General features: G+C 41.1%; 1 protein-coding gene across 1 annotated transcript in view; it reads right to left on the bottom strand.

The window, feature by feature from the left end:
• HAL (histidine ammonia-lyase) overlaps positions 1 to 10,721 on the bottom strand; it is a 43,470-nt gene extending 32,749 nt beyond the window's left edge. Inside the window, exons 1-6 of the mRNA XM_073650688.1 lie at positions 10,351 to 10,721; positions 9,256 to 9,316; positions 8,062 to 8,089; positions 3,426 to 3,500; positions 731 to 803; positions 576 to 642 (exon numbers count right to left, since the gene is read on the bottom strand). Coding sequence (XP_073506789.1) covers positions 576 to 642; positions 731 to 803; positions 3,426 to 3,500; positions 8,062 to 8,089; positions 9,256 to 9,316; positions 10,351 to 10,597 — 551 coding nt within the window. The 5' untranslated portion in view covers positions 10,598 to 10,721. The remainder of the gene's footprint in view (positions 1 to 575; positions 643 to 730; positions 804 to 3,425; positions 3,501 to 8,061; positions 8,090 to 9,255; positions 9,317 to 10,350) is intronic.
• Between the last annotated feature and the right edge of the window lie 8,205 nt (positions 10,722 to 18,926).

Here is an 18,926-nt window from a genome sequence, read left to right as displayed (position 1 = left end):
ATACCAAATATGTGTTGTTTTTGCAGAGGACTGTTTTGTAACAAATACACAATTTTTTATTATTAAAACTGTGATTTTGTGTTTTTTACTTTTACATTTCTTGATAACCCCAAAAAACTTTGTTTTCCTCTTTTTCCAGAATTTACTAGTCTCCCAAGGAAACCTGGACATGTGATCCTTTGATTACATTGGCAATTATCCAACCTGTCAGTAATTGACTGGCAGAAAGCCTATCGGGCCTTTTCGTTGGCAGATTCTGATTGGCTCAAACTTATGGCAGACACGGAAGTCATTGTCAAGACTAATGTTGCCATAGCAACCATCAGCACCCTCTCAATCACATTGCATGGGTGTCAATAGGCCTGCAAAGTGAGTGATCTTCCTTTTTCAAACTCCACACTTGCCACTGTCACTATTGACAGCGGCATCTGAGGGGTTAAAGTGATGGGAATGGTGTGTCCAGTCTCAGCAGAACTCCTGAGCCGTTACCATCTCGGGCAACCCCTTTAAATGATGAGACTGCTAATTGTGCATGCAAAGAGGTTTATTATAATGCTGGCATAGATATCACTTACTTCAGCTGGCTGATGGGTATTACAGTGCGAGCAAACTTCCCAAATCCTGTAGTAATTCCATACACCACTGGAATAAATATTATATCATACATATGAGAGAAGGCACAGCAATAACTTTTACACTTGCCCAATATGTAACAAAACCAGCCAAGTACCTTTTTGTTCTTTCACAATGCTTTCTATGAGAAGCCTGGACTGCGTCACTCTATGCTCAGCCTCTGAAGTGAGCTTGTAAAATTACAATAGGGAGAAAAAAAGATCATTAGCTTTGATTATAAAACTGCTGATAGAAAAATAATAAAACACCTCCCTCCCACTCATACCCTACGTCACCTTAAAGGAGTTTTCCACTTTCGGGAAAGTGGTGCCCAAACACTCTAAAATACCTAAAATAACAAATAGAGAAAAGACAGGTACTTAATCTCCCATGGTCCAGGGCCGACTCCCAGCTGCCACTTCAGTCTAGGGGTTTTGGCTGCAGTCAATCACCGAGCTCAGCGCTGTGGCAAGGTAAATGGCATAAGCCGCTAAGCTCAGTGAATGGCTACAGCAATGACGCGCGCTGTTGCTGTGATGTCACTGCTACTGGCAAAGCACTAGGTTCAGAGCAGTGGCGGGACGCTGGTACTAGAATCGGGCGAGTACCTGCTCTGTGTATTATTTTAAGTATTTTAGAACGTTTGGGGTCCACTTTCCTAAAAGTGGAAAACCCCTTAACTTTGTTAAAGGTTCATCCCCTGTACATATTATTGTTCTAGTTAGCAATAATATATGTCAAGTATTATTTTTCTTTTCCATGAATCATAATAATATCTGGTTTTGATAAAAAAAATGTAAAAAAGAGTGAGAAAAAAATAAAATTCTCTAAATTTTCATGGGAAATTGTTAGATATTTTGGTTATTTATTACACACTGCCTGTTTCATTGTCAGATTAGATTTGGGTTTCATACATAGTTCTAAATTAAAATTCTGATATACTAATAACAAATTATGTACCGTACAGACCAAAAGTTTGGACACACGTTCTCATTTAAAGATTTTTCTGTATTTTCACGACTTTGAAAATTGTACATTCACACTGAAGGCATCAAAACTATGAATTAACACATGTGGAATTATATACTTAACAAAAAAGTGTGAAACAACTGAAAATATGTCTTATATTCTAGGTTCTTCAAAGTAGCCACCTTTTGCTTTGATGACTGCTTTGCACACTTTTGGCATTCTCTTGATGAGCTTCAAGAGGTAGTCACCGGAAATGGTTTTCACTTCACAGGTGTGCCCTGTCAGGTTTAATAAGTGGGATTTCTTGCCTTATAAATGGGGTTGGGACCATCAGTTGTGTTGTGCAGAAGTCAGGTGGATACACAGCTGATAGTCCTACTGAATAGACTGTTGGAATTTGTATTATGGCAAGAAAAAAGCAGCTAAGTAAAGAAAAACGAGTGGCCATCATTACTTTAAGAAATGAAGGTCAGTCAGTCCGAAAAATTGGGAAAACTTTGAAAGTGTCCCCAAGTGCAGTTGCAAAAACCATCAAGCGCTACAAAGAAACAGGCTCACATGAGGATCGCCCCAGGAAAGGAAGACCAAGAGTCACCTTTGCTTCTGAGGATAAGTTTATCTGAGTCACCAGCCTCAGAAATCGCAGGTTAACAGCAGCTCAGATTAGAGACCAGGTCAATGCCACACAGAGTTCTAGCAGCAGACACATCTCTTCAACAACTGTTAAGAGGAGACTTTGTGCAACAGGCCTTCATGGTAAAATAGCTGCTAGGAAACCACTGCTAAGGACAGGCAACAAGCAGAAGAGACTTGCTTGGGCTAAAGAACACAAGGAATGGACATTAGACCAGTGGAAATCTGTGCTTTAGTCTGATGAGTCCAAATTTGAGATCTTTGGTTCCAACCACCGTGTCTTTGTGCGACGCAGAAAAGGTGAACGGATGGACTCTACATGCCTGGCTCCCACCGTGAAGCATGGAAGAGGAGGTGTGATGGTGTGGGGGTGCTTTGCTGGTGACACTGTTGGGGATTTATTCAAAATTGAAGGCATACTGAACCAGCATGGCGACCACAGCATCTTGCAGCAGAATGCTATTCCATCTGGTTTGCGTTTAGCTGGACCATCATTTATTTTTCAACAGGACAATGACCCCAAACACACCTCCAGGCTTTGTAAGGGCTATTTGACCAAGAAGGAGAGTGATGTGGTGCTACGCCAGATGACCTTGTCTCCAAAGTCACCAGACCTGAACCCAATCGAGATGGTTTGGGGTGAGCTGGACCGCAGAGTAAAGGCAAAAGGGCCAACAAGTGCTAAGCATCTCTGGGAACTCCTTCAAGATTGTTGGAAGACCATTTCCGCTGACTACCTCTTGAAGCTCATCAAGAGAATGCCAAGAGTGTGCAAAGCAGTCATCAAAGCAAAAGGTGGCTACTTTGAAGAACCTAGAATATAAGACATATTTTCAGTTGTTTCACACTTTTTTAAGTATATAATTCCACATGTGTTAATTCATAGTTTTGATGCCTTCAGTGTGAATGTACAATTTTCATAGTCATGAAAATACAGAAAAATCTTTAAATGAGAAGGTGTGTCCAAACTTTTGGTCTGTACTGTAGATGGCACGAGACGTTGAGTTCAGTGATTGGCTGCAGTGCTGTCGATGAGACATCACTACTGCAGCTTGTCAACACAGACGGGGCAGCAGTGGAGATGTATTGCTGGACCAGGGGAGGGTAAATAAAGTTCAGGGTTTTTTTTATTCAAGCCTATGGGCAAATGTTTATTGAAAGGGTATAACCTCTTTAATTTGAAGCTTATTTAAATTGAATAGGACATTTACCTTTATTTTATAGAGTCCTTTTCCTAGGTTAAGCAAATCTTCTGTTGTAAGACTTTCTCCGTCTATTTCAATATACTGCATAGAAGGACTGTTAGTGTCATAAAATGTAAATAAAGGCAGACTTATCCATTGTTACGTGTAGAGGAAAAGGATAAATTAGAATACCAGATACACAAACTCATTTGAAAGGAGAAATAGTTATATAGTATATTGTATTAAATAGAACATATTATAGTTACTGTTTTGCAACACAATAATGTAGCATTACATCAAATAAATGTATTTTTCAGATTACTGATGATCACCTGTCTGAGTTTCATGCAGCAATGCAAATACACGTTACTTGAATGCATTACATGCCAACTTTCAAAAACTGATTCGTGCTAGATGTTTTGTACAGGATCTCTGCCCACGACTACTACACTCACTCACACAACAGCTAGAGAGCTCCCATGAAAAGTAGCAGACAATTAGAAAAGAATAACAAAGCTCTGATATACAGCACTATGCAAAAGTTTTAGGCAGGTGTGTAAAAATTCTGCAAAGTAAGAATGCTTTCAAAAATAGAATTATTAATAGTTCAAAACAGCATCAAAGCATCAATTTTCAAGGTACATTTGTGGACAGTTTTTGAAGGAACTCGGCAGGGAGGTTGTTCCCAACTTCTTGGAGAGTAAAGCAAAACAAGAAAAAAGAGGTATGCAAATTCAGGGATCACCATGATAAAACAAGTAACTTTATTAAATACAATGAATAACATGTATAAAACCATCAAATTAAAAACATTTAAAAAAGCTCCATGGCTCCAAACCCAAACCAAAACAACCTTTATATGGTTGTGGCGGTCCCTAATGTGAGCAGAATCGTGTGTACAATACCAAGCATAAGGTCAAGCTGCTAAGCTAATATTACAACAAATACAATAGTCCTTGTGCATGCAATGAATAAATTATATCCAGGGTTAAGCAAGACATCATGCAATCAAAAAAACAATTCATGTAAATAATGTGTTGCAAGCACAATACCTATGAATAATGAATGTATGATTCAAAAGATCGTCTTTGGGCTGAAGTGCCAGTACCAAACCCTGTCATAAATGGCATAAAACATGATCCAATCCCAATAAGAGCAATAAGCCAGCAATACACAAGCAAAAGAAAGTAGCAAAACACTTAGCACTCCATGATTATCAGCCCATATGACCACAAGACTGATCAAAGAAAGAAAAAAGGACCCCATGTGTATCGCCACAATATGTCTTCCTCAGGGGGAAGTGAGAGAGCTAACCACAGCTCTGTGGGTGTAAGCTGAGCAAATCCTTTTGTCTCTTCATGTAATTCCGCACAATCACATATAGCAAGATCAGAGCTCTGCGGGGGCCATATCATCACTTCTGGTACTCCTTTTTCTTTATATATATTTTTTTTCTTTTATCTTTATACTGAAGATAATTCTTAGTGACATTGGCTGTATGTTTGGGGCCATTGTTCTGCTGGAGCCTACCAGATGTCTCCCTGATGGTATTGCATGATGGAGAAGTATCTGCCTGTATTTCTCGGCATTGAGGACACAAATAAATGTGCAGCATTGAAAACCGTAAATGAAGTGGTCAGCCAAGGAAACTTGGTGCAGTGGATGAAAGACACATCTTGCTTACTTTCCTTTGAAATCAGTAGATGTCCAGCAGTGCCATCAGCTCAGAACTGGTAGCAACCACTGGGACCCAACTACATCCATCTACTGTTTGTAGAAGACAGGCCAGAAGTGCTCTTTATGGAAGAATTAGAGCCAATAGCATACAGTGACTCAACTATGCACAAAAATATAGGAACTAGGGTACAGAAAATGGCTTCAAGTGCTCTGTAATGAGGAGTCAAAATGTGAAATATTTGCCTGTAACAGAAGGCAGTTTTTTCCCGAAATGCTGGAGAGTGGTACAATAATGTGTGTCTATAGATAAAGTGAAGCATGGTGCTTGCACGTTTGGGTCTGTATTTCAGCAAATGGAAGTTGTAAATTATGGTCAGTATTAATGGTATACTCAATGCTGAAAAATACACATACAGATACCGTACTTATCCATCATACAATACCATCAGGGAGACGTCTGATTGGCTCCAAATTTATTCTGAGCAGGACAACAATCTCAAACATAAAGGCAATGTAATTAAGAATGAGCAGTCCTGGAAGTGATGATTTGGCCTCCACAGATCCTTGATCACAACATCATCGAGTCTTTCTGGGAAGACAGGAAGTGACAGAAGGAATTGCATAACTCTACAACCACATTTAGTTCTCCATGATGTTTGGAACAACCTTCTTGCTGAATTTCTTCAAAAACTGTGTGCAAGTGTACCTAGAAGAATTGATGCTTTGTGGCTGTTTTGAAGGCAAAGAGTAGTCACACCAAATATTGATTTGATTTAAATTTATTTTTTAGATACACAGCGTTCCAAATTATTATGCAAATGCTATTTTTTTCTGATTTTCGGAAATGGTCGATGCAAATGAGTCAATAAAATGTTCAAATCATCAATTGTTACAGTATAAATCACATTTTATTGAACAATCCTCCCATTGATAACAGTATACAAAACTAAAAAAACTCAAAATGCACAAATTATTATGCAAAACAGAGTTTCCAAACATTTTATAGGTTGTAAAGAACCAAAAAAGGTCATTTGTTGAATTTGCAGCATTAAAAGGTCACATTTACTGAAATCAAAAGCTTTTTCAATCAAGAACTTCTTATCAGGCCAAGTTACATGTTAACATAGGACCCCTTCTTTGATATCACCTTCACAACTATCGCATCCATTGAACTTGGGAGATTTTGGATAATTTCTGCTTGAATTTCTTTGCAGAATGTAGAATAGCCTTCCAGAGCTGCTGTTTTAATGTGAACTGCCTCCTACCCTCATAGATCTGTTGCTTGAGGATATTCCAAAGGTTCTCAATAGGATTGAGGTCAGGAAAGGATTGTGGCCATACTTTACTGAGGTCATTTTCACACATTCAGGGACCCTGGACATCCCCATGATTCCAGCCCAAAACATGACTTCGCCACCTCCTTGCTGATGTCGCAGGTGGTCCTGCGATGGCCTACATGTACCAGCTTCTTCCTGCTGTATCCTACCTGCCACATTTTTTATTCAAAATAAAGATACAAGAAACTTATGAAGAGTGCCACTTTTGTTTTCTTCCCTATAATTTTACTGGACTGTCTTTTTTATGGTGAGCACCACTTGTCTTTTTCATGCTGACCACCACCTGTCTTTTTTCATGTTGACCACCACCTGTCTTTTTTCATGTTGACCACCACCTGTCTTTTTTCATGCTGACCACCACATTTGCAGAGTGGACGGTGTTATTTGTTGTACTGCTGGTTATATTTGTGCTGTTTAGTAGTTGCCCACCCACAGCCTTCATTTTTTGCACGCTTGACTAAAACTTTTGCGCAGGACCGTACACCAGAATTCTGCATACCACTAAGCAGTGACTTGTCTTATGTCACTTCCATAATTTTATTAGCAGAAATTAGTGCTAGAAAATGTATGATCCAGGAGGAGCAAAGGAGCAATCAGTCTCAGGCTTTACAGAGACTTTCCTATCCTGCCAGGAGTCTGATATGCTATTTTGACAATCCTGGAAAGTGAAAAACTAGTTCTTTCATTGTAGGTAATACAAGGACTGCATGAATCTCACATATGAACCAAACGGACTTGGCAGTGGATTTCTGGGTAAAGAGAGGCAGAGAAGCATGGCGGATGGCTGGATCCAGAAACTGAATATATCTCCTGTCAATATCAGCTCTTGACTGTCATGAACCCTTTGCCCATTCTTTATTTAAAGGGGTTCTCCAAGCTGAAATGAAAAATCTGCAGTCACTCTTTGTAACTGCAAACTGCTGAATCGTGATAGTTGGCATTGCTGTCACAATTCCCCGGTATTCCCTGTAGGGGTGTGTGGTCACGTGACTGCATGAATGTGATTTGCATATTTGAGGTCTCATGCCAACTAGAGTCATCTGGTTTCTCTCAAAAAGAGATTTGATAGAAGTCAGATATGTCTAGTGAGCACATGATTGTCAGTATGCAAAGTATGCACACTGTCAAGATTCATCAATCTGCAGTCACATACTGACATTTCCAACCTCTTTATCTTCCAGTAATAAATATAGCAAATTTAGCTTATGAGGAAACAAGAAATAGTCATGTCCTAAAAATGTTCTTATGACAAACCTAAATAACCTACAATCTGTGGGACATCAAACTATTCAAGTCTCAAATTGTGTTTAGTATGAATGGGAAGGATGGTCCATACTGATTAGCTGCATTCACATGCAGCTAGAGGCTTTCATGAGTCAATCAAGACCCCAGGTGCTGATTTACCCCCTGTGGCCATACCTCCCTCTGCCATAGCACTTTTTTTTTCTTAAATTTCCAGCTGTTTTGCTTCTCACAATACACCTAATAGATTAGCAGTCTTTGTAGTTTACAGAGTCATGATATGTGCTTCATACACTTACTTGTCTTTTATATGTATACTTTCATTCATCAGTGCAGAATTATTTTTATTAAATTAAAAACTAAGACACAGAAGTTGTATATAGTACAACAGGTCTTTAACAACTTACCTGGTCAGGTTCTTTATATTTGCTATATCTATGTATTTGTTAATGAAATTTCAAGGCAAATTTTGAAAGACAATATATAGACCATCTATATACATGTACATTTATCATGCATAAAGTTACAATAAAAAAACAGTATTTACAAAGATAGTTATGGAGAAATTTCTTTAATCTGAAATCCGATAATCCAAAAAATATAAATTCATAGCACCTATTAGTATACTAACTTTGTACCTGAAATTTGTACCCCTTTATCAAGCTACTTTTCCAACAAATCAGGTGCAGAAAGTGTTTAAAACACATAAATATGGTGAAGCTCATAGAAAACTTTTTTGGGGGGTAAAAATGATGCCAGATTTCTGGCGTTTTTAGCATTATACATATGTCCCAATATGTTACCATGAATTTAATTTTCTCATGGCAGTCTTCCTAAAGGTTACCCAATGTTTCAAATGGGGTTTATATGCTTCGCTATGATATCTTCTCATCTAATAAGTGCCATTAAAATAGGAATAAAGGAATTCTACTGTATTAGGGATTGTGTATAGTTTACAGTAAAAGATTGATAGTGTAAATTATGTGTAGACGTGTTAAAATAAAACCACCATGAGGCTTACTACAAACTCCATCAGAAATGATAACCATCTACACATTGACAATTTGCAGGGGTCTAAAGGTTCGTTTACACATGCAGATAATTGTTTTAACTTTGAATGATGAGATCAAGACTCACGACCAGCAAATGACGTCAGACAAGTGTTTGCACAGGACGTGAATTGTGAATGAAATGGTTGAATAATGATCGTTCCATTCCTCCTTTATGGCAGTTAAATTATTGAATGAGCAACCAATCTACATTTACATTACACAATATTCAAAAGACAAATGAGAATATTTTTCGCTCACCTAAACGATTTTATGCACGAAGAACGAGCATTTTTGGACACATCGTTAAGTCGCTCAGCCCAATCACATTACACAATTATCATTAACAATAAGTCATTGGCATTAGAATCTTCTAGATTATCCGCCAGTGTCAATGGGCCTTAAGTCTCATCTTACCAGTTTGTGCATTCATGTTGTTCAATGCTATTTAAATAAATGGAAGTTTTCTAGTGTATTATGACAATTGATGGATATAGAGATGATTAAAGTGCTCCTGGCTATAATTGTATAATTCTGTTCAGTAAAGGATACAAATGGACACCCTCAGGCTGAGATGGTATAAAATCTGGTGACATCACATCACCTTCCACAACTATAACAGAGGAGAGAATGAAAAAAAATAAGATTCAAAGTAAAAAGAGGAGACTAAGCCTCTTTACACAGTGCAAAGGTTGCAAAATATTGACTAACATCATACTGCATGAGAGAAACATAAAGCTATGTTCACACAGGTTTTTTTTTTTAGTTAAATAAATTACGTTTTTCAAGAGGAAACCGCTTCAGGAAACACTCTTTTTTTGTGGGGGAGAAGTTTTTGGAAGACTTTTTTACTTTTCCTGAAATGTTTCCTGAAACAATTCTGGTAGTCTCTCTCTTAAAGTTTGCTGCACCCTTTTGATTTGTGCCTAGCTTTTCACGTGCACTTTTTTTGTCCAATGGATGGTTTTCTCTTCAGGGAAAAAAAAAAAAAAACTATCCAAAAACTCCTCGTACAAACAGCGAAGTAGAATTTCCATAGAAATGAATAGCAAGAGGTTTCCAAGCATTTTTTTGAAGCAGATCTGCTCCATAAAACTCCTCTAAAGACTCAGTGTGGACATAATCTAGAAGTAAAATAGATGTTCTTTTTTTTAAACATATTGTGCAGATCAGTAGAGAAAACCCATCCATCTTTGACAAGTAGGGGCCCGCATTATGTCTCTGTGAACCTTTTATTTCCTATGCAAGCACACAATGATTTCTCATAGATTAATTTGTAATAAGTAAAATAAGGCACAAGCTCCAAAATATCCAGTTTTACACAAATATTCGCCCCTAGAACCACAGCACTTTACTTCAGGATAAGAACCTACAGTTCAGAAACACCAAGGGAGGACTTCATGTGTCTCGTACAAGGTCCGTGTACACACTTCGGGCCCTAATGTTGATTCACATTGTCTACCTAAGCTAGCATCAACATACAATAATATATTGTATTCTGTTGTTTTGTTTTTTTTTTATTTACTTTAGTTAACGAAACAATGCATTAACTTGTATATTTAAATTCCCTAAATGAAATTTACCATTACTAAAAAATAAAAATAAAAAGTTTCAAAGTTATACATATAAAAATACTTGTAAACTCACCGACTTCTACAAACTCATTATCCTCCAATGCATCTTCTAGTTTGTCATCAAGGTCCAGTAAGCCCAAACCTTTACATCTTCGCAGGTAAAACTTCACATTCTCCAGAGTTGCAAAGCCTCCATTATCCGGCTTATTTTTGATGTACCTCCTTAGAGCTTCCTTGCCCAGACATTTAATGGTTTTGGAGGGATCCTTACAAGGCACCGATAGCCATTCTCCTCGCACATGCACTGTGTATCTTGACATATTTCTTGACAGAGAAGCAGCTACTCTGATTGCAAAAGATGATGTACAGAATTAGTTTTGCTGCCTAAACTGACATGTCATTAGTGAAGACATACAGGTCACCAACTCTGCCTTTAAAGTTAATGATTAAGGGGGGGTGACCAATTACAAGCAAAGCAGTAAGGCACACCCTGTCTTGTTTTTAGAGTAACTAAAATGTGTATATATATATATATATATATATATATATATATATATATATATATATATATATATATATATACACACACACACACACACACACACATACATACATGTATATTCAGCATATTGAGCTGAGGCTCTGCTGGTGTGCAATACAATAACCATGATTGTTGAAACTTGTCAAGAGGGACATCAGTTGGATTTCTGCAATTACTGTTGGACAAAATTGCGCACATTCCATTCCGTACATTAACATTGCATGAGATTTGCAGGATATGCATGATCGGTATGCATGTCTAAATTTCATAAACCACGGGCTGTCAAATGCACACACATACATATTTTATACTTTACAACATTTGAAGCTGCCTTTACAAATTGCTCGTATCCTATGTTCCCATGTGGCAGACTCTAAACTGAAAAGTTGCAGTAAAGTACAATTAAAAATGTGTATGAAGGCTATGGGTGGGCAACTACTGACTGGCACAAATGTAACCAGACGTGCCACAAATAACACCATCCACTCTGCAAAGATGACAACAGGTGGCACCAGCTGTACCCTAGCTGCCACATTTTTTACTCAAAATAAAGACACAGGGTGAATGTTTCTTTTCCTTTCTTCCTTATTTTTTTACTGGATTGCCTTTCTCTTGTTGAGCACCACCTGTTGTCATCTTTGCAGAGAGGACAGTGTTATTTGTTGCACGTCTGGTTACATTTGTCCCCTTCCTTATTTTTTGAATGTACAGTAAGAAATTGGGTTTACAAATCCCTAGTTAAGGTACATATCTGAGAAAATGTTACAGACTTTCAAATTTGCTGAATGATTAATTATAAGTCCGCTGTATTCTTTTTTTTTTGCTGCTTTTATGTGCTCATTAAGCATTATTTGTCCAAGTTCAGATGAGCGTGTATCACAAGATAAATATAAGGCTGTTAGTTCGGATTAGAAGACCTATTGCTGGTCTGTGCATTACAATCCAGATATAGACCACAAAATTTGGCTGTCTGAACCGACCTTGCAGTGACATATTTACAAGTCAAATCCATTTAATGTACTTCTTATATTAGGTTGCATTTGTGTAGTTCTTGAACAGCCTGGAATGAATTTATCCCATTAGAAGCATCTATCATGGAGTTGAAATCTTTTTTTTTTTGTTATATAGATTTTTAAATTGCACAATAAATGTTTACATAAATTGATCACTCACTCCCATTGTAACTCATATTGTGATTGTAAATGGTTACTCTACTTCCCACACTCACTTATTGCAATAGGCTAAAAATGGTCTGAGCGCACCCCCAAGCCAATTCACACATACACACTACTAGCTGCCATCACTTACCGTTTTCTTAGGCTGGTAAGATGCCTACAATGGGTAAAGCAGCCGTACATATGCACTCCCTGCACGTTAGCTTCAAACGGGTCAACTTATAGCACTCTATCATTCACATGTAACACAGCTCAGTTAAACTTTCTCACTTCAAAGTTGTGGGTATTGCTTAGGGCAGCATGCAATAAACGGTTTACTTTTTAGAGTTACTATACAAAAGGTAGATTACTTACAAAAATGCTCAAATGATGACATAAAAAGACATACACGAAGGCAAATCAGTTACAAAAACAAGGGGATAAAATAAAAAGACCGCTTACTGTTGAGAAATCCTGCAGGAAAGAACTGCTGAGGTTAAGACAGGTCTATAATAATAGTTGCCTCTCCTGGCTCTGACCCTTGATGTCTCTTGATGAGAGATTTGAAAAGGTCCCAACTAGACCCTCTAGCCCTCCTCCTGGTCAGGTGAGAGGAGGATGGTTAATTATATGGTGTCAGGATATGATTCTAATTTATGGGATATTTTCCCATAGGAACCTCCTAGTAGAATTATAAGACCCCCATATTTCAAAAGATATTATTCCCATCTTAGACACACCAAACATGACTGTGATACATCCATAATTAGGGTCCATATTACATTTCCGGGGGGTTCCTAAAGCCAAAAATCCTGGCCCTACAAGACACAGAAGCGATTATGTTCCCTGATCACGGAAATATCAGTGGATTGTTTTTTTCTTATATCAGATTATTACAGAGATAGCATTGAAATATTGCATATTCATTGTCCCATTCTGATATACTGTACATTGTGCGGACTGGAGACAGCCTGTCTACACAGGGGCAGCTCACTTTACCTGATCATTAGCATCTCTTTGTTATTGAGGAAGCTTACAAAGAAAAGATTTGGTCTTCCTGTAGAATGTAAACTCCTGAATAATGTGGCTATCTCCATACTGATTGTGCAGTGAAATGTAACAGTGTTCAGATATTACAGGGCATAAATGAGGTGTTACCAGGACTCTGATGTGAAATATATGAACAGACATAGGGTGTACTACTGCATTGAACACACCATGGTCTTTGCTGCCATTTTTTCTAAATCACGTTAAAATGCCACAGTGCCACAGAATGTTATTTACGTGCCCCCTATTTTATAGCAACAAAAGCAAGATCAGAGGAAGTCATGTGCCAGAGAGCCAGGGTCCACAACTGTGGGTTGTCATGCAGTCTACTGCAAGGTTGCACCATAAGCTTGCATGTGATATGCTAACTGAGATAGTAGCAAACAGGCAGAAGATAAACCACAAAATTTTCCCTAAAAGTCAAAGTGTTAGAATTTTCATGATCACAATATCACAAATGCATGAGATCTGCAAGTGAATATGCGATCTCATAGTAATACATGCAATATCGCCATCGCCATTTTTGCATCTATCCTAAAGACGTAAAATCTTGACGCTCCCATGCTTAGATAACCACAAGTTACAGTATATACAGATAGGTCTAGAAATATTTGGACTAAATCGTCATCATTTGGGCTCTACATGCTACTATTGTGGATTTAAAATAAAACAACTGAGATATAATTGAAGTGTAGACTTTCAGGTTTAATTAAAGGGGTTGAACAAAAACATCCTGTGAAAAGTTTTTCTACAAAGCCTCCTCATTTCAGGGACTCAAAAGTAATTGGACAAATTAACTTTATCATGCATAAAATGGTCATTTTTACTACTTTGTAGAGAATCCTTTGCAGGCAATGACTGCCTGAAGTCTGGAAGCCATGGACGTCACCAAACGCTGGGTTTCCTTCTTTGTGATGCTTTGCTAGGCCTTTACTGCAAATGACTTCAGTTGTTGCTTGTTTGTGGGTTGGTTTGGAGATCTGGTGATTGACTTGGCCATTGCAAATATTTCACTTCTTTGCCCTAAAAAATATCTGAATTGCTTTTGTAGCATGTTTTAGGTCATTGTCGATCTGTACTGTAAAGTGCTGTCCAATCCACCTTATTGCATTTGGTTGAATCTGAGCAGAAAGTATAGCCTTGTACACTTCAGAATTCATCCGGCTGCTTCTGTCCTCAGTCACAACATCAGTGAACACTATTGACCTAGTTCCATTGGAAGCCATGCATGCCCATGTCATCACACTGCCTCCATCATGTTTTACAGAGGATGTGGTGTGCTTTGGATCATGAGCTGTTCCAAGCTTTCTCCATACTTTCTTCTTACCATCATTATGATACAGGTGGATCTTAGTTTCATCTGTCCAAAGAATGCTTTTCCAGAACTGGGCTGGCTTATTTAGATGTTTTTTGGCAAAGTCTAATCTGGTCTGTCAGGGATAAGAGCAGAGTGAATCATGCAGATCCCACCGCTGCCTCCAATTTGTCAAGGAACAACACTCTGCTTCCTCCAATCGTCAGGACGATTACGCAATTGACTGACAAGTGATGGATGAGGCCACGACTGTTTTCACTACTAGGCCAGTTATTGGGGAACTCACAGTGAGCATATAGTATATACACATCCGATTCCAACGCATGGAATATATATATTGTGGTAAATCGGCTCACTCGGCTGCACACGGAGGTAGAAATAGGAGCGCTGTCACTTTAAATCTCTCTGGTTTATTAAAGTACGGCATAAACCAATGTATGTCTGCGGGGATCCATCCGCTCAGGATACAACCAGGTTCAGCACAGTTTAACCAAACACTGGAGGTGTCGCCTCCAGACCCACTGAACACCTAATGACTCAAAAGCCTCGCTATTTATAGCCCAGACCATACCCTGGGGGTAGAGATATAGTGAACAACCTCCCACCCGCTCTTTGGTTGTTCACATAAAATCCAGCCCTTAAAATGGCCGATTAACCTCACTCAGCACTTAATGTGCTGGAGCAAACTTCCAGATTTCAAATCACTAAAGCTAATAGCCTCAATGAAACATATCTCCCCTCTAGTACTTTGCCAATGACTTTGTCACATATTCCCCCCTCTGCCCAAAGCCGGGGACTTTGGCACCTTCAGTCACCAAACAGGGAAGTCTAAACTGGGTATGTGCTCCACATGAAAACTAAAGTCCTGGAGCGCTAGAAACCACCTAGTCACCCGGGCATTCTTCCCCTTCCTTTCCCTCATCCATCTCAGGGGTGCATGGACTGACACTAGCCTGAACTTTCGGCCTAACCTGTAGTAGCTCAGGGTGTCAATTGCCCATTTGATGGCCAAGCACTCTTTTTCCACAAAGGCGTAGTTTTTCTCACAAGCAGAGAGTTTTCTGCTTAGGCACAGGATGGGATGTTCCTCCCCATTTATTTCTTGGGACATCACGACTCCGTCTGGACCACAAACTCCTCACTGAAGTCAGGTGCGAGCAAGACCGGCTGCTTACATAAGGCGAGCTTGAACTCTTGCAACACCATCTCTGCTTCAGAAGACCATTTAGCCATCGTCGTCTTCGTGCCCTTAATAAGGTCGGTCAGGGGAGCGGCTATCTTGGCGAAATTCAGGATAAATCGCCGATAGTATCCCACAATTCCCAGAAATGCCCGAACCTGTTTCTTGGAGACCGGTTGTGGACAGTTTTGGATTGCTTCCACCTTATTCACTTGCGCCCCTTCCGCCGATGTAGCCCAGGCATTTTGCCTCTTCTTTCCCCAAGGCGCACTTCTTTGGGTTTACTGTAAATCCTGCCTTCTTCAGCGCATCCAGTACCACCTGGACCGTCTGCAGTGACTTCCCCAATCTGGGCTGAAGATCACAATGTTGTCCAAGCTAGCTGCAGTGCACTTTTTGTGAGAGGCAAGGATATGATCCATGGGAGGTGGCTGGGGCTCACTGCAGACCGAACAACATCCTAGTGTACTGAAAGCACCCATCAGGTGTAAAGAAGGCAGTCTTCTCCTTAGCACTTGGGGACAGGAGAATTTGCCAGTACCCTTTCATTAGGTCCAGGGTGGTGATGTGTCTAGCTGGCCCTAGCTTCTCAATGAGTTCATCAACCCATGGCATCAGATATGCGTAGAATTTGGACACCTCATTTAGCTTTCTGTAGTTGTTACAGAAACGCCACTCTCCATTTGCTTCGGCACAAGGACAATGGGGCTGGACCAGCCGCTCTTTGACTCTTCGATGACGCGCAGGCTCAACATTCTCCTCATCTCCTTCGAAATCACCTTGCGGCAGGCTTCAGGGATTCATTATGACTTTGGTTCACCTGAACATGTGGTTCAGTTAAGATCTCATTCTCAACAACCTGCGTACGTCCTGGCAACTCCGAATCAGGTCTCGGTTCCGCTGAAGCAGTTTTCGGCACTGTTGTTTCTGAGCCGGTGACAGTGTCTCTGCCACTGTGACATTTTCGACCTTGGCTCCAGGATTGGCCCTCAGGCACGTAGCTTCCACCGGTTCCCGGTCTCATCACAGTTTAAGCAGGTTGATGTGGTATATCTGGTACAGCTTTCTTCTCCCTGGCTGGTGGACCTTGTAGTTCACATCACTCAACTTTTCAACCACCTCGTATGGCCCTTGCCACTTGGCCAGGAAGTTACTTTCCACCATGGGGATCAACACTAAGACCCGGTCTCCAGTACTAAACTGACCAGGTAAGGAGAATCTTTTTTTTTTTTACTTTTTTCATGGAGACTGAAGGGTCAGGATCATGGGACACATGGAGCAAGATGGAGACAGATGGGGCAGGATCATGGGACACATGGGCAGGATGGAGACACATGGGGAAGAATCATGGGACACATGGAGCAGGATGGAGACACATGGGGCAGGATCATGCGGCAGGATGGAGACAAATGGGGCAGGATCATGGGACACATGGGCAGGATTGAGACAGATGGGGTAGGGTCATGGGACACATGGGGCAGGAGGGAGACAGATGGAGCAGGATTATGGGACACATGGGGCAGGATGGAGACAGATGGGGCAGGATCATGGAACACATGGGCAGGATGGAAAAAGTAGGGAGAGGGGCGCAAATAGCGCTGTTACCCGGTAACACAATCGTGATGTGATTAAAATTTGCTCACCTTATTGAGTTGTGATGATGCACAACCTATATAAACAGCGTATTGGAGGGCTGCAGGAAACACCGATCCGCAGGGAATCTTGAAGCACATAGTATAAGATATGATGGTGTGAGTACAGTCTGAGCTCCTCCGTGTACAGATGACGATACCAATGTTTACCTGAGGAAGTGGACAGGACGTCCATGATACGCGTTGTATTTTAAGCCATTGATTAAAAGATGTAACCTTATTCATTGGTATCGTCATCTGTACACGGAGGAGCACGGACTATAATCACACCATCATATGTTATACTATGGGCAGGATGGAGACAGATGGGACAAAATCATGGGACACATGGAGCAGGATGGACACAGATGAGGCAGGATCATGGGGCAAGATGGAGACAGATGGGGCAGGATCATGTGACACATGGAGCAGGATGGAGATAGATGGGGCAGGATCATGGGGCAACATGGAGACAGATGGGGCAGGATCATGGGACACATGGAGCAAGATGGAGACAGATGGGGCAGGTTCATGGGACACATGGAGCAGGATGGAGACAGATGTGGCAGGATCATGGGGCAAGATGGAGACAGATGGGGCAGGATCATGGGACACATGGAGCGGGATGGACACAGATGGGGCAGGAGCATGGGGCAAGATGGAGACAGATGGGGCAGGATCATGGGACACATGGACAGGATGGAGACAGATGGGGCAGGATCATGGGACACATGGAACAGGATGGAGACAGATGGAGCAGGATGGCGACAGATGGATCAGGATCATGGGGCAGGATGGAGACAGATGGGGCAGGATCATGGGACACATGGAGCAGGATGGAGACAGATGGGGCAGGTTCATGGGACACATGGAGCAGGATGGAGACAGATGTGGCAGGATCATGGGGCAAGATGGAGACAGATGGGGCAGGATCATGGGACACATGGAGCGGGATGGACACAGATGGGGCAGGAGCATGGGGCAAGATGGAGACAGATGGGCCAGGATCATGGGACACATGGACAGGATGGAGACAGATGGGGCAGGATCATGGGACACATGAAACAGGATGGAGACAGATGGAGCAGGATGGCGACAGATGGATCAGGATCATGGGGCAGGATGGAGACAGATGGGGCAGGATCATGGGACACATGGAGCAGGATGGAGACAGATGGGGCAGGTTCATGGGACACATGGAGCAGGATGGAGACAGATGTGGCAGGATCATGGGGCAAGATGGAGACAGATGGGGCAGGATCATGGGACACATGGAGCGGGATGGACACAGATGGGGCAGGAGCATGGGGCAAGATGGAGACAGATGGGCCAGGATCATGGGACACATGGACAGGATGGAGACAGATGGGGCAGGATCATGGGACACATGGAACAGGATGGAGACAGATGGAGCAGGATGGCGACAGATGGATCAGGATCATGGGGCAGGATGGAGACAGATGGGGCAGGATCATGGGACACATGGAGCAGGATGGAGACAGATGGGGCAGGATCATGTGTCGGGATGGAGACAGATGGGGCAGTATCATGGGACACATGGAGCTGGATGGAGACAGATGGGGCAGGATGGAGACAGATGGAGCCGGATGGAGATACATGGGGCAGGATCATGGGACACATGGGCATGATGGAGACAGATGGGGCAGGATCATGAGACAGATGAGCATGATGGAGACAGATGGGGTAGTATCATGGGACACATGCGCAGGATGGAGACAGGTGGAGCAGGATCATGGGACACATTGGGCAGGAAGGAGACA

Source organism: Phyllobates terribilis, unplaced genomic scaffold (genome assembly GCF_046119375.1).
Source record: "Phyllobates terribilis strain yellow unplaced genomic scaffold, ASM4611937v1 Scaffold_11__3_contigs__length_659146591, whole genome shotgun sequence".
Taxonomy (NCBI): Eukaryota; Metazoa; Chordata; class Amphibia; order Anura; family Dendrobatidae; genus Phyllobates; species Phyllobates terribilis.
Note: the sequence above shows the minus strand (reverse complement) of the source record. Positions and strands in the feature narration are given on the sequence as shown.